The sequence below is a fragment of the Zonotrichia albicollis genome, chromosome 14 (genome assembly GCF_047830755.1).
Source record: "Zonotrichia albicollis isolate bZonAlb1 chromosome 14, bZonAlb1.hap1, whole genome shotgun sequence".
Classification (NCBI taxonomy): domain Eukaryota; kingdom Metazoa; phylum Chordata; class Aves; order Passeriformes; family Passerellidae; genus Zonotrichia; species Zonotrichia albicollis.
The window spans coordinates 7,819,919-7,844,327 of NC_133832.1; the positions used below are offsets into that span (position 1 = coordinate 7,819,919).

Genomic DNA, 24,409 nt, shown 5'->3' on the forward strand with positions numbered 1-24,409 from the left:
GTCTTGTCTTTGCAAAACCAATGTATGCACTTGTTTGCTCAGTGGGTATATGTATTTGAAGTATTATAAATATGAAATGGATGTGAAAAGTCATAAGGCACTGGTTACTGTTAAGAAGGCAATTCAGATATGAAAGTGTGAATCTGGGTAGAGAATAATTTCATTTAGGGGAGGAAGGGAGCAGTGGGCCCCTTAGTGCTTAAGTGTAGGGGCAGCCTGGGATTTGTGTTTGGCTTCTCCCTGAGATTGGTGGGGGATTGGGGTAGATTCTGTAGGGAGCTCTGGGATGCTCCTGACAATGACCTGACTAATGCTCGTAGGTGAGCAGTGCCACTGCCCACCACAGGCCCAGAGGGAAGGGTCATCATCCCAGTGGGAGAGTGGGGTGCTCCCCTGGATCCAGACCTCATGGGGCTCGGGAGAGCTTTCTTCATCCCACCTTCCTGGGCTGCCCCAGCCTGACTCTGCTCTGACCCTTGCCTGCCATCCTGCATCTCGCAGTGCAGCTGACCCAGAGCTCTGGCCTTGCCATGTCCGTGCAGGCAGGTTTGTCCACACAGCCAGCAGGAGCTGGCTTTGGCAATTAAATGATAGGATTAGAGATGCCTGGTTTTGTGTGTGTATGTTTGGTGTTTTTTTGTTTTTCTTTAAATTCTCTCCCCTATTCCCCCTTCTCTGTCCCCCTCTCCGACCCCAGGCAGGCGCGAAGCCGCTCCGCTCCCCGCATCCCCGCAGTTCCTCCTTCCAGCTAAACTTCCCCGCGCTCCCGGCGGGGGCTCGCGGCTCCGCCGGATCCCGGCGGTGCTGCCGCGGCGGCTCCATGCCGCGGCTTCGGGCCGCCCCGGCTCCTCCCCTCGCGGTGTGCGAGGCAGCCTGCCCGCCCGTCTGTGTGTGTGTGCGCCGGGCCGCCGCCGCCGCTGCGCTGCCTCTCCCAGCCGGGCACAGCCGCGCCGCGCTGCTGGCGGCGGCGGCGGCGCTCCGCCACCCCGGGCGGCTCCGCGCGGCCCCGCGGCGGCCGCCGCTCCCCGCGGCGCCGCTGCCCATGCGGGCCGGCCAGCGATAGCCGCGCCGGCTGGGCTCGGCTCGGCTCTGCGGGGCGGGGAGGGGGCACCACTTCTCTGAGTCTCCCCACCACATCGTTATGGACCTATTCGACTTTTTCAGGGACTGGGACTTAGAGCAGCAGTGGTAGGTTTTTTCGGGTGGTGGGTTGTTTTTTTTTTTTTTCTTGGTTTTGGTTTCTCCCCCTCCCGCACCACCTCCCCTCCCCGTCTCTCCACCCCTCTCCTTCTTCCAGCTGCCTCCTTCCTACCCTTCCCTGCTCGCTCCCCCGGTGCCGTAGCCTTTGTTGAGGGGCGCAGCACCCGGTGCCAGCGGGGAGCGGGTCCGCGCTGCGCCCGCGGGCAGCGGGGCCGGCCGGGGCAGCCGGTGCCGGCCGGCTCCAGCCACGCTCCGCGGCCCCGGCTGGGGAGCAGCGCTCGGAGCGCGGCGGCGGGGGGCGAAGTTGGCCCGCAGGGCAGCGCCGAGAGGTGCCGGGTGCCGGCTGCGATCAGCGGTGGCAGCCCCCTCCCGAGCAGGGGCGGCGATGTTCCCCGGGATCGCGGCTTTGCTAATGTTGTGTTTACTGCTGTCACTGACAATGTTCCTTTCACGGGGAGAACCGCAACTGTAGTTTCGCTGTGTGGCACAGTTCGGCTGTAGCTCTGATCGGTGTGGGGGCTTCTGTTGCTGGTTTTGCTGGTTTCCTATTCTAGATGAAGCGTTATTGAAGTTAGTTTTGGAAGTGGCAAGATCAGTACCCGTGATATTATTATAACAGGTCTTTTTTTTCCTGCCCGTCTCCGCATAATTTTTCTTTTATTTCCATTTATTTTAAGAATGGAATTTTAGGTTTCTTTTTCTCTGCAAATAGGTGCACACCTTTAAAAGATCAGTGCATCTATTTGAGTGCATTGTAAACTTGTTATCAAAGTGAATGTTAAGGAATTTTTGATGGGTGACAAGTAGCTGGGAAAGTTAGAATTTAGGTAGGTACTTAGTCACTTCTGTGGCTGGTTAATGAGATTATGCTTATTCTTTGGCTGGTTTTATTGGTTCTTTCTTTACTTTTCAATTTAGCGAATATAATTCCTTAACTATGCATGGGGAAATTCAGAGGTTGGGTACTGCTTTGTTAAATGCTTTTAGGCTGGAGTGCAGTTTGCTAAGGAAGAAAGACTAAAATACTGTATTTTGTGATCCTAATCTCTAAATGCCACACAGATTATATATGTGTATGTATGTGCATTTGGACCTCGTATTTTGCAGAGGGTTTACTTTACTTTGTTGATAATATAAAGGTATTCTAGGAAAAAGGTAATATATCATCTTAATAACTATCATTTGGCCAAACACGGTCTAACAGCTATACTTGCAAATCCATAGTAATCAGAACCAAATACCTGTCAGGTTCCATTTTACAGCAATTGGGAGTAAATCCTCACAACCATAAATTACACTATATCAATATTAATCTGTAAGCAGGCGTTTTGGATCATGTGCATGTTTTATCAGCTCTGCATAATCCATTGTATTACATCTTTTTAATAATCATGCTGTTGTTATTTAAAAGTAATAATCACAATAAAATTAGTGCTCAATTAAATATTATGCTTCTACTACGCTATCTTTACTATGCTACACTAATTTATTTTGCAGACAACTGATAACCACCGTATTACCACTCAAATAATATTTGCATACAATTTGCCTAATTTATAATGTGGGTAACATTAATTTAATAGAAGCTGTTACAACCCAATATGTGGGTGTAGTTCAAATACTAAGCATTTATAGGTATTGAGTTTAGTGTTTGCTTAATAATTTACTTTCATTTGACCATGGTTTTATATGGATTTAGAGATGTGCATCAGAAAGAGGGGAACTCTCGTGCCTCGGTTTTTCCATAAAATATGAATATATTGCCTCTCATACTAAAATTCTATTTGCTGTTTTTTCTACTGTGAAATGTATTGTTTTTAGTGGTTTTAGGGTTCATGATGGGAGAACATTTTTACTTTGACTGTTTCTAACAGTTTGATATCTGCTCAAACTCTCTATGTGGCACAGGCGTTCACACATACTTACTGCAGAGATCAAGTTGCATTTAGCTTTTAGCAATCCAATTAGTATATGTAAGTGCATATATAACATGTGGGTACATAATCTACGTGTCTACACAAATGTGACATGTATTTTATTATACATGTAAATATGTTTGTCTCTGACAAGTAGTTGCATAGCTTACAGAGAGTTAAATTTAGCTCCTCTGTCCACAAACACGTGTATGTATGTAATGTGTTGTACATACATCGTCTCCACACACCCAGGAATATGCAGGCACATCCATCAAGATTTATTAATTTTGTCTCTGTATCCAATATGGTGTGGTTGCTTTGTAATATTTGCAAATAAGTGCATATGACATGATGTGTGAATTGCTACTTCTTATTTCGAAGCTGCCCTCCTTTTGCCTGTGAGCTGGCCTTTGTAGAACGTGTTTCACAAGCATTTATAAGGCAATTAGGGACCCTCTTCTGCATTCCTTGCAAACCCAAAACTTCTCTTAATCTGTGCTGCAATCACTAAGAAGGCAAGCTCAGGCCTACTGTATGTGTGGGTGTTTGTATTATCTGTATGCAAAGTACAACAGAAACATCGTTAGCCTGAGAAATATATTAAAAAAATATTTATAGCTTGAGCAGAGTTTTTGTTTTAAAATCTGATTAAAAGATGTTAAGGTAAACTTTCTTTGCCTTGCCTTTATACCAGGAAATGACTTTGTGAAAGTTACTCGTCGATGGGAAAAATATAGTTAATTTCCCCCCACCTCCAATGGAGGTACATTTTTGTGTCACTTCTTGAAACATATTTTCTCAAGAGCTATGATTGTTACAGTGTGCAGTGGCACTGCACATGTGCTGAAATTCTCACCTGGCCTTCCAGATGATTAGTGGGAGCTTTGTCTTGATGACACAAACTGCAGAATCAGCCCTTTAGTTTCCCATATTAGGTGAGATCACAGTAGTACAAGAATGAGATGTTTCATTGACTCGTCGTTGTGAATGTGATTAGGAAGGTGGCTGATAGTTGGTGTCGGGATTTTGCTAACATTGGGGTAAAATGTGTAAAATGAGGCCACAAATATCCTTGTGGATGTTTTGCCAGACTTGAAAAAAACTGAAAAATACCCAAAACAATTTAGGTAAATGTAAACTCAGGATGAGATGAAAGGGCCAAAGCTGAAGTCTGCTATGATTCCTGGATGAATAAGAAGTGTTCACCTGGGCTTGCATTTAATATGAGCCATTCTATGAGGGAGAAAGAAAGGGAGATGGATATAATGAAAAGCTTGAATGCCTGTGTGCACCAAGGGGACCACTTGCTGTTAAAAATCAAATTTCATCTTTTAAATCACTTTCCATGCTTGTCTGTGGTAACCAAGTAAATGAAATCTTGCTGTGGCCTGGGACCATGTGGCTAGATTTGAACCTGCTTATGGAGCAAGGTGGTGTCATTAATCAGCAGCTGGGAAACAACAAAACCCCACAAAGACCCAACCACCCTGGAATATATACTCCTCACTAGCACAAACAAAGGCAGAAAAATTCTTGGTTTATTACCTTGATTGTCATAGGTATTAATATTTTTAAGCCCTCCAATCTTTAAAAAAGTGGAAGTTGAGAAAATACTTAGCAGAAAAATGCATATTGAGGTATGTAAATCAAAACCTGGCAAGGTAAAATAAGATGAGCAGGTACCTGTCATCTTAGCTGTATGGTTGCAAGGAGGAAGGCTTAGCCCTGAAGAGAAACAAGCTTCTTGTTTTTTTCCTATGTTATATTATGTATCACAAGTAGCCTAATTACAGCAAAAACCAGCAAACTGCCAGTTATACAGGAAGAGGCTTAAACTCACTAAACTGTTATATAAATAGAAAGTTCAAAGGTCTGTTTGTGGCTGACAAAGCTGAGAACAGGCCATCTGTGGGCCAGGTTCCTCTCCTGTGTGAATGGAGAAACGCTGCATGCCACAGCAGCGCACTCTTTCAGCATAGTCCTCAACCTGGAGGGGGTGATCCTGCTCTCCAGACAAAGGTGAACTGTTTCAGTTCCAGCCCTGGCGATTTCTCCCTCTTCACCCACCCTCCTGCCTCCCTCTCTGCCTTGTGCCCCTGCAGAAGACCTTCTCAGTTACTGTTCTTTCATCAGGGATTGTAATAACTCATTAAATGAAAAATCTTCTAAACGTGGAAACTGTGTTGTGTTGCTGATGGGAATGTGTGAAATAGAGTAGATAAGCTCTTTGGCAGTTAGATTTAATTTTTTTAAAAATTTTCATGGGGTGATGTGAGAGCATTAGTGTATGAAAAGGTCACATTTTGAAGGATTCTGTAAGATTTTTCTCCCTGTCCCTTTCTTTTCCCTAAGAAATATTACAGTTGGATTGCAGTTACTTTTTGGATTTGTATTACAGACATCCACGAGTAATTATTTGAGAATGTTTTGTTTTAAATTTGCTTTGAAAGTGTAAATGCATAGATTGTGTGGCCACTGGTGGGTGTGTGAGGGGGATTAGATGCTGTCAAAACAAGCAGCTGAACAAGACCAAAAATAGTCTTGGGCCAAAACCTGTACTTGAAGTACATCCTGATTTAGTAATTGTTCCCTGGCTGATATTGAACTTCATGGAGTGTAAATCTTGAAAGAATTTGGCTGTTTGCAAACATTAAGCTCACATCTATCCTATGAGGCAAAATTACTATCAGTTTAACATCATTTGAATTGTTTTCCTAATGATTCATTCAAGAATTTAATGTTTTTTAAAATATACAAATTGGGATGGAGAGTAGATACTTCAGGTGCTGTTCAGCTATTCTGAAGCCAAGCAGAACTTGAGAGCATTTAAGCAGTTTGTACATGAATGCCAATTATATTGTTTGGGGTTTTCTTCTTAGTAAAAGATGGTACTATGATGCAGGTCCTTCAGTAAAGCAAAATTATTCCTTTTGTCTGACAAGAGTACTTCTGCAACCTGGAATTTTCTAAATAATTTAGAGTGGCAAATGTGACATTCTGCAAATTATTAACTTAAATATACTAAATTATGTTTGAGAAAATGCATGGGCACTGCTTGTCTTTTTATGCTTCTTAGGACTGTGGCAATATGCTCCAGCATTGTGGAAGGTGTGTTATGATGCTTTTCGTGTTACCAAAATTCTTCCTTTTTAAAGGCCCAAATTGTTTTTATCTAGGTAAAGAAAAATGTCCAACATTGAGATGCGATAAAAGTTGTGCTAAACTTAGAAAAAGCACATGGGCCTTAATTTATCAGAGCCCATAGACAGGTATGTGTCTTTAAGCACATGAGAGATCCTATTAAAACAACTCTGATTTCAGCTTAGGTTTCACCAGACTGCGTCCTTGATCACTCCCAAAATGCTCAATGTGTTTTACTAATGACTCAATCCCAGTTTTTCATGTATATGGTAGTGAAAGCAGATGTTATTTTTGCCTGTACAGTGCCCATCTATTTCCCTGAAATCTACAGCAGCTTTACATGATTGCACCAATAACTGGGCAGTCAGAAAGAATGCAAATATTAAATCTCATTAAAAAAAAATCTAGAGGAATTGAAAAAAGCATTTTATGCCTTAAACCCATGAAGCATTTAGAATAAGCATCTAAACAGATAGACCCTATCCTGTATTTTCCCTGTGCCTTTAGTTTGAGGTAATGAAATTATTTTTGTGTCGGGGACTGGAAGGATTTGGTTCCTGAATGTCTGTTAAATGCATATAGTCAATAAATGCCATGAGGAGTCTGTGTCTTCCTCCAGCCTTGGTGTGAGTCAGTGGCCAGTGATGCCAGTGAAGGAGCTCCCAGTTGACTGGAGAGAGCCCTTGATTTGCCCATTTTGGCCAAAAGGCAGACTTCTTTAAATGTGGAGCAACTCTCTAATGCCCAGATCAGCAAGGCTCCCTGCGCATGCCTAATACTATGCATGTAGAAAAACTCCTCAGAGCCCAATTCTGAACCTGTCCAATTCAAATTTACTGCCTTTCTTTTACGGAAAGAAAAGAAAAAATGGAGGGGAAAGCTTGAATCTTTTCTCTTGATTGCAGTTAGCAGAATAGATTTTCTAAAGCCATCAAACATCTATTAACACTGAAAACTGAAAATGTGCCACAATTCTGGGTTTTGCAATGTTGCAAATTCTTTCTTAAGCATTGAAAAAGGTTGTAAATCAAGTAAGATGTCAAGTTAGTGTAACCTTCCATAATATAACATGGTCAGGAAGTCACAACAGTGACTCTAAAAGACAGCTCTTTCATCCTTTTATTGTTACTGAATGTTCTGTGTTGATGCTTTGTAACCAAAATATTTGTTTAAATTGTTCTAATAGCTTTGGTCAGAGGTCAGAAGGTACATTACTCCTGACTAATGGACAACTGTAGAGATTAAAAAAATGAGAGGAAGGATGTCAGTGTGTGTGTCAGGAGCTTTTAAGCTCCATTTTGAATAACTTCTAATGAGACAGTTGTATGACCAAAGATTCTCACTAAGGCCGTATGATGTTAAGCCTTTATTTGTGAGGAAATTGTCAGGGAATGAGCTTGAGGGCTTGTTTTCAAATACACTGTACTGGAGTCCAGTTTTGAAGAAACTTTATAAAAATTGTATATTGCTCCTAAATTTCAACAGGACTGCTATTGAGTGCAGTCAGTTTGATGGGTTTACAAGGCTGGGCTCGTAGTGCTGAAAAAGTAATGTGGAACAAGAGAGCTGAGGTAAGGGAATAACCCAAAACTTCCTGCAGTTAACTTCCCAGCTGTTACAAAGTGTTTTATCATGAAGAGACTATTTCTCAACTTGTACATAGCAGATCAACGACATAAATTGTTATGACTTTTAAGCAAATGTCTGTAGTTTCTTTGGTAAAATTGTATATAATGTTTTAATAACATTTTATTAATATATTCAAATGAAGCCACTGAGAGAAGAAAACTCTCACTTGAAATATTTTTTCCTTGTGACCTCAGCTGTTGATCTGTGTCTTTTTGCTGGAGATTATAACTGAGTCCTTATTTCATGGAATTTGGGATGGTGAGTTTTAAGGAGAGTTGGTGATGATACCACAACTGGAAGCTGGTTTTCCTTGTAGGTGGAGCAGAGAATAGGGAATGCCATTTACTATGTGTGGTGTGTAAGACTTGTTTAGTGAGGAGCTGTAGTCAGCAGTTCAGATTCCTGACTCACATGCTGCATGGTGCTACCAGTTATAGTAAGACATGAATAGCCCACTCATAATTATATGTAGTTATAGGGGTGGGGTATTAACAACCAGCAAAGAAGAAAACAAGATAGAGCACCAAGTTAAAAATCACTGAGTTGTTCCTTTGACAAGCATTATAATAGCTATTTTTGTATGCTGTGGGTGTGCATGATGTTGTGGAATGAGTAAATTCTGTAGCTCTACATTGCCAGTGCCTGGGGCTCAAACCTGCAGAAGCCTTACTACTGAGACTAGTGCTTTTTCCATTTGGCACTAATTTACATGGACTGTTGGCAGGATTCAATTGTAGCTCAGAAGTTTTCTTGGACGTCCAAATGTAGGCTCTTTTGATAGGTGATAATATCTGCAGCCTGCAAAGTGATAGACACCTGAAAGTGACACTGGGTGAAAGCAGAGCAGTCCTTGGTGGCTTATGATCTGTGTTGAGAAGGTGGCTTCATAATGGAATGCTTTTTATTTAAAATATTTTTATGTCTGAGGGTAACAGCATGTTATGTAAGTTTACTTGTTCTTTTTTTTTTTGGCCTTTATTATTGGTTTAGGTCAAGATTTCTCTTGTGTGGAAAAAGAACATATAATTGTCAGTAGAGAAAGCAAATGCAAAGCTTTAAATATAAAGTCTTATTAAGGTCTCCCATTCCTATTTATTTCAGTCTCATGTCATGAGGGTAACTGAGTAATACAGTGTTTAGGTGATTCTGTTTCTGTGCTGCTGTCAGTAGCCACGCTTGTATTTGAGAATACTGTCTTGGAACATTATATGTCTGTTGGTTATGGACCTCTTAGTGTGCAGACATGCCAGAGTAAGAGATGTTTTCAGAAGTTTGCACATGCTTTAGTTCTCTGTCCTGAACTCTCAGGTGAGACCCCCATAGCTTGGGAGGCAGCCAGTTCATGTATGAGAGCTTTGGGCTGCTCTTTTGAATGTGGGGGTGATTTTTCTTCCAGTTTCTTTCCTGTAGAACAATGGAGTGACATTCTTCCTGGTGTTTCCTATGAAGAATAATGATGAGGAATTATCTTCTCTGTCTACAAGTGTTTAAAAACTCATTAGTTAGGGTCCCTGAAAGAGTTCCAATACAAGTCAGTGGGTGTGGTGAAGCCGATTGTCATGGGAAGTGGAGTGAGCCCTGGGGCTGGTGGTCAGCAGGGAGGCAGAGCTGTAAAGAATACTGTGCACATGCTATAGTAAGCATTTTTGTAGATCTCCTCTGTGGGAGAGGACAATGGCTTTGGAGCTCATATTTACTCAAAAAGCAGCCCTTTGATTTTCATGGCTTTCTGCTTGGTTGCACATTGGAAAGCCCATTTGTCTTCACCAAGCCCACCAAGCCTTTGAAGAGGGGTAGGTGAAGGAATTGAGGCATTGGCCAGTGGCTGAGGGCTAGTGGTTGCTTGGAGAAGGAACTGAGTTGCATTGCTTTTTTTTGGTGATACTGGAAAGGGTTGTTGTCATTTTTAAGTTTGTGAAATCAAGGTGAATATATCTTTTTAGGAACAGAACATGGATTCTCTCACTGGTACTGTGGCTAGCTACTTTACTGCCTTTGCAAAGTCATTGGAATCTGTCAAAGGTGAGGCAATAGTATTTACTTCTGTGGTGATTTGCCTTTTTATTTTTTTTTTTTTTGTTCAGGTGCAAAGCATGAGAGAGAAGGGCCAGCTGTGTAGTTACCTTTATCTGGTCTTTCTGCTCACTTTTTCATCTTCATGGGTGTCAGCTGGGAGCTGCTTTTGACATTTTCTCTACTATGAACTTCACTCTAGCTACATAGTCCTTCACTGGCTTGCTTGTACAGTGTTACCTACAAGAAAAGCAAATGGTGTTGATTGTGGCATAGCTGGTGCACAGAGATCCTTGTGTTGGATGTAACATTTGTGCTGATGATGTCAGACGCATATTTAGAAAAATGGGGTGATATTTCTAGCCAGAGACCCTTCAACCAATAATGATTTGTCTCTGCTTTACCTCCTTTTGTGAAGTGAGAAGTGTATCTCCAGTTTTTACTGTTAGACTTCCAGAGAAGTCATTGCTATCACCCCTCCTTGCACAGTGAGGAGTGGGAAGAGAGAAGTGACTTGCAGAAGGGCTCATTGTTGGTCAGGAGTGCAGCTGAGTTCCACTTCACTGCTTGCCAAGTCTGATGGGTATATTTTCCTATTCTGTGGGGGTGTCATGAGGTTAAGTCCCTTAATGTTTATGAATGTTTATGTTGATAGAGGAAGACAGAAACCTAGGCAGATATATTAGTAGGGGGAAGGCAAGCCTGTAAAGAGAAATGGTGGGATTTGGCCAGTGCAAGAGAAGATAATCAAAGCAGAGAACTCTTCTGAAGGGCAGAATTTATTTATAGTGTGTACACTTCATGTAATTTGCCCTGCTAGTATAGCTGGACAGTGAAGGCCATGGACTTTTTGGAGAGAGAACCATCTTGTCATTCCAGAAGACTTGTCATTTACCAGATCTTATAGCAAAGCTTTGTATATGCAGCTGTAGCATAAGTAAACGTCATCCCTTGGATGGCTCACTGAATAGTACATCCACAGTTTTTCAGAAGCATTGTTGCTCTTTGAGCCAGCTGCCTTTGTTTCTAGCAGATCGCTGCTGCTTTGTTGGTTAACCCTGGGCATGAGTTTTCCTCACATATGTTATTAGACTGAGCATATTTTCTATTTATACCACTTGGGGATACAAATTAGTGTGTTGCATTCAGCAAGCACGAGGAAAAGTACATCCTTGTGATTGGACAAAAAAAGAATACAGGGCAAAATTTTATTCTGAGGTCCTTTCTTTCAAGGTTCAAGGGAAAACAGGCAGCAAAAACAATTCATGGTCTTTTTTTTTATGTCCCTGAAATGTAGGAGGTATTTTCATATATGTGTTTTAATAGACTATGCTGGTGGAATTTGAATATGAAATTAACAATGTGTCTTTGAAGAAGGGAATGATTTTTGTTGAAATCCTGTGTATCATTTTTAGGCAATTAGGGAGATGATTAGTGTCATACATACTTGGAAGCATTGTCTTTGTGGCTTTGATAGTTGTCTGAGGGCCAGTAAATTTGCACTAGAGGGCTGAGCTGGAGGCCATTGCAGCTGGTTGAAGTTTTTCATTGATTTAGTGAACTCTAAACCATACTCAGCCACAGCTTCCCTTTCTTTCTCATTTCATTTTGGGAGCAGATGAGCTTTACCTACTCTGTGGCAGAGCTCCAGAAATATTATGCAATCTATTGCAATGTTTTTGTTACTGCTCAGTCTTCCCTTCTCTCTTTAAAGAGCCCTTGCCCAAACTGACTGGTTTTTAATGTGCCCATGGAGGGATTATAGATAAGGGAATATAATTAAAGAGAGTTTTGGTATTTGTGTAGGGAAACACCTGTGCTCTCATTCAGAATTGTAGCTCTGTCAGCAGGACAGTGAGCATGTTTGGATCGTGGACCATGACTAGGTGTTATCCTCATCAGGATAATAAATAATACACTTCCCTGTCACTTCACTCTGCTGTTTCTTTCCCCATTACCCAAGACAAGCTGTTGTGTGAGAATTTTTCCTGGTTGTAGACTGCTCATGAATCTTGCAGTACGTGACATGCAGACATCTAACAAACATGACTAGAAACTGCATAAAATACACAGACATAACACAGAAGTCATATGTTTGAAAACACATTAGAGCTCCACAAATAACCTGATATCTAGGAGGCTTTCCCCCCCCCCCCCCCCCGTATATCTATAACCAAAAATATTCTGCTAGCTGCCTTTAAACCAGATCAGGGTTATTTTAGATTTTGTAATGATTCTCACTTGTGTAAACTCACACAATCTGCCTGCAAATTCAACTTCAATGATAAAAGGTCTCATCAAAAAATTGAGGCAGGCTAGAATGTTTGGTTAAGATTTAATATCTTTCTAACTAAATATAATGCAGTGTCTATATGCATTGTGGTATCTGTGGAAAGAAAAGGAACAAAAAAGATACTGTTCCATTGTACTGGGTCTTTTGTAAACAATTACCAGTTAGGTTGATGTCTGAAGCAAGGGTGAGAGAATTGATAAACCTGTTCTAAAGGGCTTGAAAAGTTGAATTGAATTCTAAATGTAGATTAGGAATAAATGATGACAGCCAAGCCAGCATTACCTCAGTTGATTAATTTATAAGGATACTGGTCAATGATTTTAACCAACAGCTATGCATAGTAGAATCCTAATGGGATCTGTCTGTTAAGATTACATAAAGTAGAGCGTTTGATTTATTTCATAGCTTTCCAACGCGCCACTTTAACTTCATACAAATAATGCATTAGTCACACTGGATAAGATGGCGTATTGAATAAACTTGTGATTTTGTCTGCTTCTTATAATCTGATTTTATAAAGGATTAAATCTGTTTTAGTAGTTTATTCATATCATAAAAGAGATTGTTGGTTGAATGAAATCTTTACATCTGCCACTTTCTATCTCATTAGAAAAGACAGTAACATAAAGTTCCTCATTTCCTCCCCGTCTGTTTTATCCCCTGGTGTGTCTGAGTGTGTATATCTTCCCTACATGTTTGTATATTATAATGTCAGTGTGTTCTCAGAGTTGTGGTTAAGAATGCGTCACAGCTTTGGAGGGATAATACCAGGGGCTATAAATGTTCTGGCCAAGAACATAGCCAGCCAGGAGCAAACAGGGGTGTGGGCAAAGGGTGACTGTCAGAAATCAGAAAGTGATGGCTTGTAGCAGCATGGCCACGTGTGTTTGTGTGTGTCAGAATTCAGCAGGTGCTCCAGTACCCCAGCCCCTCACTGTGGGTGTGCCTGTGTCACTGGGCAGTGAGTGTGCACTGAAGGATGAGTGGGTGTTAACTCAAGGCTGATTTAAGGGGATGTGAAGGCTGAGCATTCCTCTGGACTTCAGTGTGAATTGTCACTTGTGATCAACTGTCATTCATCTGTCACACTTCCACTGGTTTTTGAAAACACTTATAGTTCAGATGCATGGTTGTTGATTTTATTAAATTAGCATTTAATGGAAATCTAGGCATTTTTTGTTCCACTGTTGCTGGGGGGTTTATTTATTGTTTGTGTATTTTATTCCTTTTGTTGAAATGTGTGTCACTGACAGGATGCTGCTGTTACAACTAGCAGTTGTAGACCTTCAAAAAGTAGTATCAGTAGATCTTTCCACATATGTTTTCTTATTTGTATGTAAGAATCTTGCCATTTTTATTTAATCCTATTGAGTGTTTAGGGCCAGACTCGGTCTTCTGAGCATGAGGTTGTCTTGGATTCTGGTGTTGAACTAGAAGGTACTATCAAACTCTTTCAGTTGTCTTTTTAGTCAAGGCAGCTTCTGAGGATCTCAGTTCCCCCTTCTGAGGACTTGCTGAGGACAAAACTTCATTTACATTTTCATTGTTGATGCATGTTTTAGTTTTACTGTCTCTGTCATTTGAATCTTGGCTGCTTTGCCCACATACTTTGATTTGGTAGGAGCATTTTGATATAAAATGTGTGGTTAGGCTCCTTTCTGGGTCAGGGATCCTCCTGCAGACACAGTGGGAGCACTGGGGTGGGAATGGGGCTTGTGCTGGGCTTGGGCTGCCAAAGAGTTCACACAGAACTATACCCATTTGACTCCCAGCACAGGACTGGGCCTGTCTCTGATTCCAGCAAGCTTCTTGAACAAGACTTTAAGACTCACATATTGTTCTTCATGCTTTCTTTTAGGAGAAGTGACAGCAGGGCTTAGCTCTGCTCTGCCTTGGCCAGTGTCTTGCAGCAGTGCTGTGCTCACTGCTGAGCCCTGCAGTCATGGCTGAGTCATTTTGTTCCTTACTGAAATTGAAGGGAAAGACCCTTTACTTTTCACGAAAGTGATTTGGTCATATGCATTCCCATGATGCAGAATGGTCCTCAAAAGGGCAGGAATGTTTGCTGAGGTGGAGAGTTTCTGGGGCCAGATCTGGGGAGTGTGCACAGGTTGGTTTGCTGAGGGCAAGATACAGGATACTGTACCCAAATGGAAACCTCCTCAGCTAAATTGAAGTATCCTCTGCTGCAGGGTTACTTACACACAATAAAGCAGCTCCAGTATCTGTGACCTTGCTTAAAAACTGGGTGGTCATGAGAAGCAGACACAGCTCCAGCAGCCCTGAGGGAAGCTGACTTTGCAGGGAGCCTTCCCCAGCCACCCTCCTTCCCATCAAACCTGCACTGCTCGAGGTGTCATCCTGAAGCTGGACAAGGCAGCAGCACACATCCATTGCTGCTATCAGAGAATGTCCAAACCTGACATCTGCTGTGTGCACTGATATTTAAATGGAAGTATTTGCCAGATTCCTTGTGTATATAGTAGCATCATTTTGGGGGTGAAGAGTGTGTGTTCCGTATGTGTTGTTCTAATGGTTACTCAAGAATGGACCCATAGTTTGGTAATACACTGAGGACTAATGTCACCTTCCAGCCTCCAGTTAAAAACTTACCCTGTGAGGTGGTTACAGCAATAAGACACAGCTTAAGTATTTAAATATGAAAGAGCAGTGCCACACTGTTCATTTTCAGTGAGGAGTACTGACTCTATCTCTGAATAAACAGAGAACAGCTTTTTATGAGAGATTTTTGTTGTATTTTATTTGGCAGCTGTCTTAGTAGGAATTCTTCAATAGTATTTATTGTATTTTGTGCTGGTAGGGGTGAGAGCCAAAGCGGAATCTGAGCAGTTTTACTTGCTTTACTCATGAACAATAAGAAAATATTGCTGTATTAATTACTTTTGTGCTTTATTGGCAAAAATAAAGAGATCCTATAATATGAAATTGCTAATATGAGAAAGGCTTTGATTTTCTCATTAGCACAGGATATTTTGCATCTGTTCTGGTTCACAAGTGCATTGTCGGCACTTAAATAATAATAATGACTCAGTAATGAATAAGAATAACAACAAATAAGCATGAGAGTATTCAGGCAGTCAGGCACCCTCCGGTGTTTATCAGTAGGTTGGTTTTGGAGGTCTTGCAAAATGAGCTGTTCCCATATGCCCATTCAGATTCTCTTAGATCATTGCACAGCCCAGAGATTCATTTTGCTGCTGACATGGCTGGGTTATATACAAGCACTTTTTTTTCATTGTATGTCAGTAGTAAAGTGCTAAAGTTGAGATGGGAAATGTTTCTTCCACTTAGAGACATTTAAGTCTCCATTTTTCCTCTCCATTTTTTCTTTATTCTATTTTTTTGTGTGTGTGTGAATAGAGTCTTAAGTATCTCATTGTTTTGAATTTGTGAAAATACCAGAGCACTGGATTGTTCTGCCAGTCTTTCAAGTATGTTCTTAAAAACATAGCCTGGAAACACCTTCACTAAAGTTCAACTCAGCTTGTATTAAATTGTCTCTGCTTCTGTAGGTACTCTTACAAAAATAGAGAATGTTAAAATAATGTTTGCAGTCTATCTTGAACGTTAAAAAGCCCGGCAATCTAAAATGAAGGTTCAGTTTCTGATTTGAATTTTGGTTTATAGCACTGTCTCACCTTCTTTAAAGTCTCTTGCCCGCCTGTAGAATATGCCACAGTGCAATTTATGGATTTCATTTTTCTCCAGGTCTTATCTAATATCAAATATTTAAGAATAGTGATAAGTGAAGGATAGCACAATACTCCCTTTATTGTTAAAGCAGTGGCTAATTTTGTTAAAGTATATTAACTTTTAGCCTTATTCTCAGAATAATTTGGACTAATGATGTGGCTTCATGGTTATGAGTTTAAAAGGAAAGGAAAATTATCAGTTCAAGCTGGGGGAAAAAAACCCAGCAATTATGCTTTGAGTAACTATTTTCTTAAAACACTGCTTTGCACTGTAAATTATACCCTTATGACCCTGCAGTTCAAGAGAGTCACAAAAAAGTGTGTATGTGTATAAGCAATGATGTGGAATTTGACAATTCTGATTAAATTCTTAAAGTTCTGGAATGGCAGGCAAGAGGGCATCTTCTGTGTGAGGAGTTTAAATTGTACCTGTCCTTTAATGCCATTGAAGGACTACCTTTAAAACAGGCTACCAAAAAGTGGCCTTATTGATTGCTCCAAGTGGTACTTGCTTAAAGAAGTCTGCCTATGTTAAAGTACACTTCAGCAATATATGTAAAGCAAAGGAAAGCAAAAGTTTATTTTTACTTTCCTTGTTCATTATAATTATTTTTGGTCCAACAGCTCTCAACTATTCATGGTAAAAATAAAACAGGAAAAGAAAAGTAATAAAAAATAAGAAAGCAAAACAAAATGCAAAATAAGTCCTCCTCCTCCAACTAAAACAGTTTAGCCTTGGATAAGCCAAAAGAAATTGATAAAGTAAGTAGTTTAATAGCACATGACCTGTAAAGTACTTAAAGTGATCTGTGAATGGAAGCTACCCTAAGCCTGCTTCTTGTCACAGTAATTTGTCTGGTTTAAGAGCAGGAAAAGTGGGTCTCCTTGGCAATACAAGAACAAGTAGATCACTAGGTGAGATCAGATAGGAGTCTCTGGTGAGACCCAACTACAACAGAGCTCTTCTTTGACACTATTTCTACTGCTGTTACTTCTCTTAGTAAGTGTGCTAATTATCATAAACCTGATAAGGCTTATATTAATTGACTGAACTAAGAGTAAATTTTGGTTAAATAGAGAGTAGTTCAGTACACTTGACAGGTGCTGATTTGCTTAACTGCTGTATTCAAAGTGATGGTATGCTTCAAAACAAAATAAATAATCTAACCCTTTTGGGGAGGCTTCAAATATTCAAGTTTTACTTCTAAAACAGAAAAACTCAAAGTTTTCAGAATATCTTCTGCCTTTCTCCCCTGTCCTGTGGCACTTTATGTGAGGACAGCTAATTCTTACAGATTTTGTGCTGCAGTGGAATCCCTCTGTAGCCATTTGTCTGGCACAGAGTAGTGTGGCCTGTTTGTCTCCTGACATTATTACAGTAGTAAATGTTGGGAAATAAATAACAGCACCAACCAGTGTAATGGCTGTAGGGTAGATGTGGAGTTAGAGGGTGCCCTGCTTTGGGTGGAACCTCTTGGGCAGATGACCTCTCTCTGCCCCACTCTGAGTGTTTGCAGAATGGACACTGGAGTATACACTGGGCTTTACAGACCCTCTGGGGACTTGTAGTTGTGAAGATAAATAAAGACCTTTCAAATACAATTTTGCTTGGACATATGAAAGGTATCAGTATTAAAATGTTCTTCTTTTACTTGGGAGGAGGGAATTTCCTGGTTGAGAGCTCAGTATTACAAGTGGAGACATGGAAATGGACATGGAAGAAGCAAACATGATACCTCTTAGCAACAAATGTCACTGACATTCTTGGGCATGCTGGAATATTTATAGTATATTTTATGTCTACCATAGACATTGCCATTAGTGCACAGAACCTCTTCATTTTAATTGTCAGGAGAGCTGTCACACAATAACACGCTGCAAGAACAATCAGCCTTTATCATTTCACAGCTACATTTTATTACTTTGTAAGATATTTTAATTCTTTTTTCCCCTTCTCCTTACTCATGGATAAGGCAAACAGCTCTGGAAACTGGTGTCCTCTGCCTATCAGAACAAGGTTCTCCCTCTGTGCTCAGGTCTGGCCACTTCCAGAAGGAAACTGGGGAATCCCTTATTCCTCTTCTTGAACACTGTCATCTCAGTCATGCTTCTAGGGACTGACTTCTGTATTCATCCTTGCTAGGTAATATTCTCCTTCCCAAAACATTCCCAAAGCAATCTCCAAGCAATCCAGAAAAAGCAAATGTATCAAGAGACTTGTGCAGTGTCTTAGGTGTCTGTAAAGTCACTGAGAAGGAGGCTGGAGTGATACCTCAGAGCTGGTTTTGATGCACGTGGGATAAAAGTAGCTGAATGGTTTTCTGCCCTGTGCACGCCACCTGTTCCAGTGAAAAGAGGAAGCTTTAACTGCTTGTAATGGTCATGAAACTAGCTGCACTTTACTGAGACATACAGGTGCAAATAAAAACCCACAGTCTGAAAGTACATAAGGTAATAAATTGACTGTTGATAAATTAGAATACAGCTGCACTTCTTTGCGGGGTGAGGGTCGTTTATTTCTCTGTGTGTCCCCTTCTCCATTAATGCAGGGTAATTATCACACTTTAGTTTGGATTGCAAGATCATCACATGCTTTTACTGCAGGCAGTGCTTTATTGAAACTATCCTGCGTTATGTCTACAAAGGTTGAAAAAAGAGGGGGGGAAATAGAATTACTTCCTGCCTGAGGAACATGCTGCAGGGCTTTTTTTTTATTTTTTTTTAGTTTTGTATTCACTAATTTACTGTTTGTTCTAGAGCAGCAGTGAGTGGGAGTTAAACTTTAAGTGCACATTTGGCTCTTTAAAAAGACATTTAGTGTACAATTACTGCTGTTTACCATCTTATAATTGTTGTGTGTTTAGGCTTAGTCAGGCTTAGGAAGATGGGTATCTGTAATCTTTGAGGGCTACAACTCCCTGTCCTAGTTTTTACAAAAGAGAAAGTAATTATAGATATTGAGATGGATACAGAGATAACATAACACTTTGTGCTGTGATGTTTTAGTGATTAGTGTAAAATAAACACACAGACAAAGAGAAGGGCTGTGGTGAAAGGTGCTGTGTGTGGCTGCAGTTTCAGTCAGTGATATTTGAGCATGATACTCAAATCGAGTCTGGGAATCAGGGCTGTTTGTCATGGAGTCCCCAGATTTGCTCTTCTGAACTTGCACAGGTGCACAGTTTATAAAAAGCTGGGTTTAAGAAAGGGGCTGTATTTGTAGTAACAACTGTACGTTACACCACATCAGAGTAAAAGTAACTGCAGTCATGCCTCAGTTGGCAGCCCGGTGACAGGGGAAGTGTCTCCATCAGCCTCTTTTGGTTGACAGCTTTGTTAGATAGGAAATAGAAACATGGATAACTGTATATCTGGGAAGACCCAGATCTCTGTGTTAAACCTCGACAGGGCTTAAAGTGTAGTTTATGGGAGCAGCCAAGAGTCGGAAGGTGCAGCTCTCCCGGTCTGAAGTCCATCACAGGAAGAACAATTGATTGTTTCAACCTGCTATGTAGCTTGTTGCTCAGTAAAACTGTCTTTTCAATAATGCATGGACAAAGCTCTGGAGAAATATGGATGAATCCAGGTGTAAAATATGTAGATACTAGTATTTCCATTTCTCAGAGTTATTCCAGATCTCAGAGCTACTGAGATGTGGTCTTTGTGGCTTGGCAAAGGATACCTTGCTGACATACATTGTCTGGATTTTCTTCACAAGGAGATGCATCTGTGAGGAGCAGGCAGAGATGGGTATTCAATGCCTACAGTGGAAGTACAGGTGAAGTTAAATGGGTTGATCTTGCTTTGAACTTGAGTGGAAAAAGCAGTTGTGTGAAAACAAAATGTGGCAAATATGTAACTGAAAATGCCATAGTATGAAAGGCATAAGAGCAAAAAAGCATCATTAGCTAAAACAGTATCTTGTTCTTTTATGACCCACTGTAATTAGAGTACATAGCTCCACTATTTTTCTTGAAACAGAATATTATTGGATTTCAGTGCAGTCATCTGAAAATTTTCACTTAAAATTAATGCTTTCAGCTTTATTTATCAGTAATGTTTTTGAATTACAGGTGCTCTAGAGAAACAAATCTGTTCGAGGGCTATTTTGTAGCTGAAAGCCTTTGAGAAAATGTTCCTATCATTCAAAAAAGATCTGAGGCTCTGAGTAGGTATTGTGACTGTCATATTAACTTTCAAACTTAGAATGCAAAGGACAACTAATCCTTCCCTCCTTGGTAGAAGTCATATGCTGCTTTTTAACTTTCTTTACCACGTTTTATTTTTAATGTAATTTTAATGAAAAGGTGGATTTGGCATTATAAAGTTGTTTGTTGCTTCTCTTCTGATGTTAGAGTGATAGGAATTCCAGCAGCGTTACTTTTTTTTTTTTTGAATAATATTATATTTATTCTGCACTTAAACTTTGATCTTGTGTTTAGTCCTATGTGTTGAAATCCATGACACTTTCTTTGGGCTTTATCTGTATCCTTTTAAAATCGAGTGATACTTTTTTAACAGGCTGTAATAGTCTCTGGATTGAGACCACAGAGCTGGAGTACTTGGGTGTTACAAAGGTGGAAAACAGGGAGGGAGGTGGTGAAGATCAAATCCACCCTCCCACTTAAAGGGTGGAGATAAAGCCTGATACAGTTCCCCACCTCTCCTTGATAAGGCTGCTCTGGCTGTGTTAATGCTGCTCCTTCTCGCCGTGTTGAACTTCACCCACTGACATTAAATCCTCTCTCATAAGTGATTGGTGTACAAGCCTACTCTGTGATTTCCAGGCGTGTCAAGGGATTTAACTGTACAAGCTTTTTCTTGTATTTGAAATGCAACTTTTTGATAGTAATAGGAAGCGTGGATCAAAATGTATGATTCATTCTTCTCTGTACCCATAAAATCCTGTAACAATAGCCAAGCTAATTAATATAGTTAATTAATTTGTTCATAATAAGTCGTAGGAGAAAACCGACCACCCACAAACCAGAAATCCTACTTTTTAAGAAAAAAAAAGCCTTTTTTTTATGTGAATCCAGTTGAGTTTTTTTAAGACTGAACATTTAAATGGGAAAATACGTTCTTCCATAAAGTATAAAATTTCAGCAATTTTATGTCAGTACTGGCAGAAATTTTTTTAATTTAGAAAAGGATCATTTTTGCCAGTGGAGGAGGAAAATAGTTTTGCTTTGAGAAATAAATCTGAGCATCTCTTAATAAACACTAGCTTTACTGTGGTTTTTATCTGTATGTGCTTTCATAAAAGGTTCTTTTTAGTGCAATGCACATTTGCTTAAATCCTGCAATACCTTAATGCCTTTCATGCTAGTGCATCCCAAGGCACTTTACAATCTGTAAAGTTAACATTAGAAATGCAGCACATAAAATTCCCTAAGACAATCCTTTTTAAAATGCTGAATAAAACATCTTAACTGTTAAGTTTGGATTAAATGGCCCAGCAGTTGGTGCATTTTTTCTTTCTGTGGAAAATATGTTTGAAACAAATGACTGAAATGAATAAAGGCTCTGTAAATAATATGACTTCAAATGATATTCATGGAGCCCAAAATCTGCCATTCTGCAGGAGGAAGTCTAGACATGTACAAAGTTCAGCTCTGTTAATTAAGAGGGAGCAATACGCTGCAGTGAGTCAGAGCAATTTTATAATCCAAATGCTGCTAAAAGGGACTCTTGTCAACCTCAGAATCTTACTTGTTTTGTAATCACTGGGTAGGGAGGCTTGCTGGCTGAGGAGATACATGTCTCTCTTAGGCTTGAGTGCAGTCCAGCCTGGTAGTGACCAGAAGCTGTTGCCATCTGATAATTGTTTGTTAGGCTATGCTAAATAATTGTAGTCTCCAAACAGCTCCCAATGTCAGCGTCAAGAAAAACCCACCCCCATGCTTGGCACTAATGATTGCCCTCGCTGGCAGCCCCGGCGAGGAGGCCAAGGCTTGACTGTTGTTTCCCCTTTCAGTGCTTGCAGTGGTCCTGCTGAGAGTGTGTGTGTCTGGTTTGTGGTTAAACGGTGTTCGCTCGGTTTTCTGCAGGGCTGCCAGCCCCGTATCTTTTATAAGTACTGATTTTTATCATTATGAAAACAAGATCCTTCATCGTCTTCTCACTCCTTTTAGGTCTGCTGCAACCTGATTTTTTTTATTGATGCATTTTTTAAAAAAGAAAAACAAGCAGAAACAAAAAAAGAAGAAAACAGCTGAACAAAACAAAAGCTGTGGCGGATGTGAATTTGTTGTGCAGGATAACATGAGGCCAGAAAGAATCAGTGCTTTTAAAATAATATTTTTTTCCAACAATGTTTTTTTCCAAACTAAAAGAAATAAAATGTACACTGAAAAATAAAAACTGAGAATAACAGCCAGCTGATAGCAGTGGAATACATAAGAGAAAGAAAAAAAACCAGGATTATGCAGCCTCAGAAAGAGCCAACAGATGTTCAGGGCGGGTTAGAAAAACAACATGATCAACAGGACGAAAGCTGCGACAGATCTAAACAAAACCCCAAAATAGATGCAATTCTAGAATAAGCCTGAAAAAGAGAAATCATTATAGGCTTTCCTCAGCACAGGCACTGGTCTCTGATAAAACAAGATTGAAACTTCTCAAAAAGGAAATTTATACTGACGTGGGTTTGCAACTCCATTGCTAGAGACTTCTTGTGCACCTCTGCCAGCGGGTAAATTGGAAACAGGCTAAAAATGAGCAGTCTGTTCCTGAGGCAGCAGAGGTGCCTGAAGTAAGAGCTAATAGCTGGCCCTGTAACAGAATGGTGTGGTTTTTAGGAACGGAGAACATAATTGCTGTATCACTTAAAATAATTTTTTTTCAGTTTACTGGATGATTTCAGGTGGAAGCAAGTCCACATAGACCATATAGTTTTATACAGTGGCCTCTTGCCCTTGGTGCAGAAAGGTGTGTTCCCAAAGCGATGCAAATGTGAAATGCGGGTGCAGCCATGTGTGTGTGATGAAGAATGATGATGAGGATGCCTTGCTGGTACAGCAGTCCACTGGGGAGCCAAATGTGGGTGGAGATGGAGCAGCCCTTTCTCATAAAACCTGTGGTTTTGAGGGCTATTCTGCTGCCGACCCTGAAGTGAGCCCACAGTTGCTGGAGGCAGCCCAGGCTTCCTGCCTGTGACTGTGAAGTGCTATTTTGAAAAGCAAGTGTGTATGGATCTGGTGAAGTTGTCTGAATTTTAGGAAGATAGAGCAATTTTCTATCTTTGTCATAACATTGAAGAAGCACCAGAACGAGGTACCTCGGCCGCATGATGTGGGAAGGACGTGGTTTGGGTGCCTGTGTGTGGACAGACCCCGTGGCATGGGCGCCGTGTCAGGTGAGGCTGCCCAGGCTCACACCAGCCTTCCCTGGGCACCAGGAAACCCACTTGAAATGCTAATTGTTGAATCTACATCAATTTGTATAAATTATGCAAATCGGCAGTTGCCACCGCTGTGGTTTAGGTGGTTCTTGTGCTGTACTTACAACTTCACGTGGGGCTGACACAGGTTTTATTCGCTGCAATGGATGGTTTTGCTGTAGAGGGTTGGGAAGGCAGCTGTTGTTGGGTGTTGGTGCCCTGGTGTGCAGACCTGGCTGCTCCCTGCTCATGTCCAGCCTCTTCCTGCCGTGGCACAAAGAGAGGAGCTGAACTCGGGGCATATGTTTCCAGGAGGAATCCAGCTCTGGCTTTTCAGATGAAAAGGTTAAAGACTTTGACACGAGATAATTATAAAAGGAAAATGAATCTTTTCTTGGATCAAAAATTATTGTGTAAAAGAGTGTGTAAATTATGGCGTGCAAGTTAAGTAATGGCTTTTATACTGAAATCTGGAATTACTGTGATGAAGGAGATGGTGTCAAACTGTGGTAATTTATTTCATTTTGGTTTCTCAGTTCTGCAATGAATTTAGGAAATTTAAATTTATAGCAAGTGGGTCTTTGTATGAATTTCTCTGCAAGAAAGAGGATACTTTGTTATTTCCACAGAGGTCACATTTATACCATTATTCTAGCTAGTACTTCCAGTTAGAAAGTTCCCATGTATGATTTGTTCCACTGACTTCTGGAAGAGGATTTTTCAAACTTTAAATGTTACTACCTCATTTAACTTATATCACTGCTCTTCAGTGTTTGAACAGGGATATGGTGATGAGCATAATGCAGTATTTTGCTAATGAACCATAAAACCTTCCAAGCACTGTTTACTTTTTTTTTTTTTTTTTAATTGTGAAAGGTTTGGGATTTGGTAAATTTCTTTCCAAGCTGTGCATGACTGTAGTTTTTGTTACTGCAGTAGAGTGCTAAGAGCTCAGTTTTAAGTTTCTCTGGACAAAAATTGAAGTTCTCAAGATATTAAGTCAGATGAAATACAAAGGCTCCATTTTATTCCCAGTGGAGGATGGTTATGAAATGGTCATAAGGATAATTCACCTGTGAGTCCCAGCACTCCATACAGAGAGCTGTTGGTGCTGCAGAGCACA

General features: G+C 40.6%; 1 protein-coding gene across 4 annotated transcripts in view; it reads left to right on the forward strand.

Annotated features, from left to right (window-relative positions):
* The first annotated feature begins 859 nt into the window (after positions 1-859).
* Positions 860-24,409, forward strand: part of AFF2 (ALF transcription elongation factor 2) — a 329,969-nt gene continuing 306,419 nt past the window's right edge. For 3 of the 4 annotated variants that reach the window (XM_074551555.1, XM_074551559.1, XM_074551556.1), the window contains exon 1: positions 862-1,188. In XM_074551555.1, coding sequence (XP_074407656.1) covers positions 1,142-1,188 — 47 coding nt within the window. In that variant the 5' untranslated portion in view covers positions 862-1,141. Of the gene's footprint in view, positions 1,189-24,409 lie in introns of all 4 variants that reach the window. The other variant, XM_074551557.1, reaches the window with a different exon arrangement.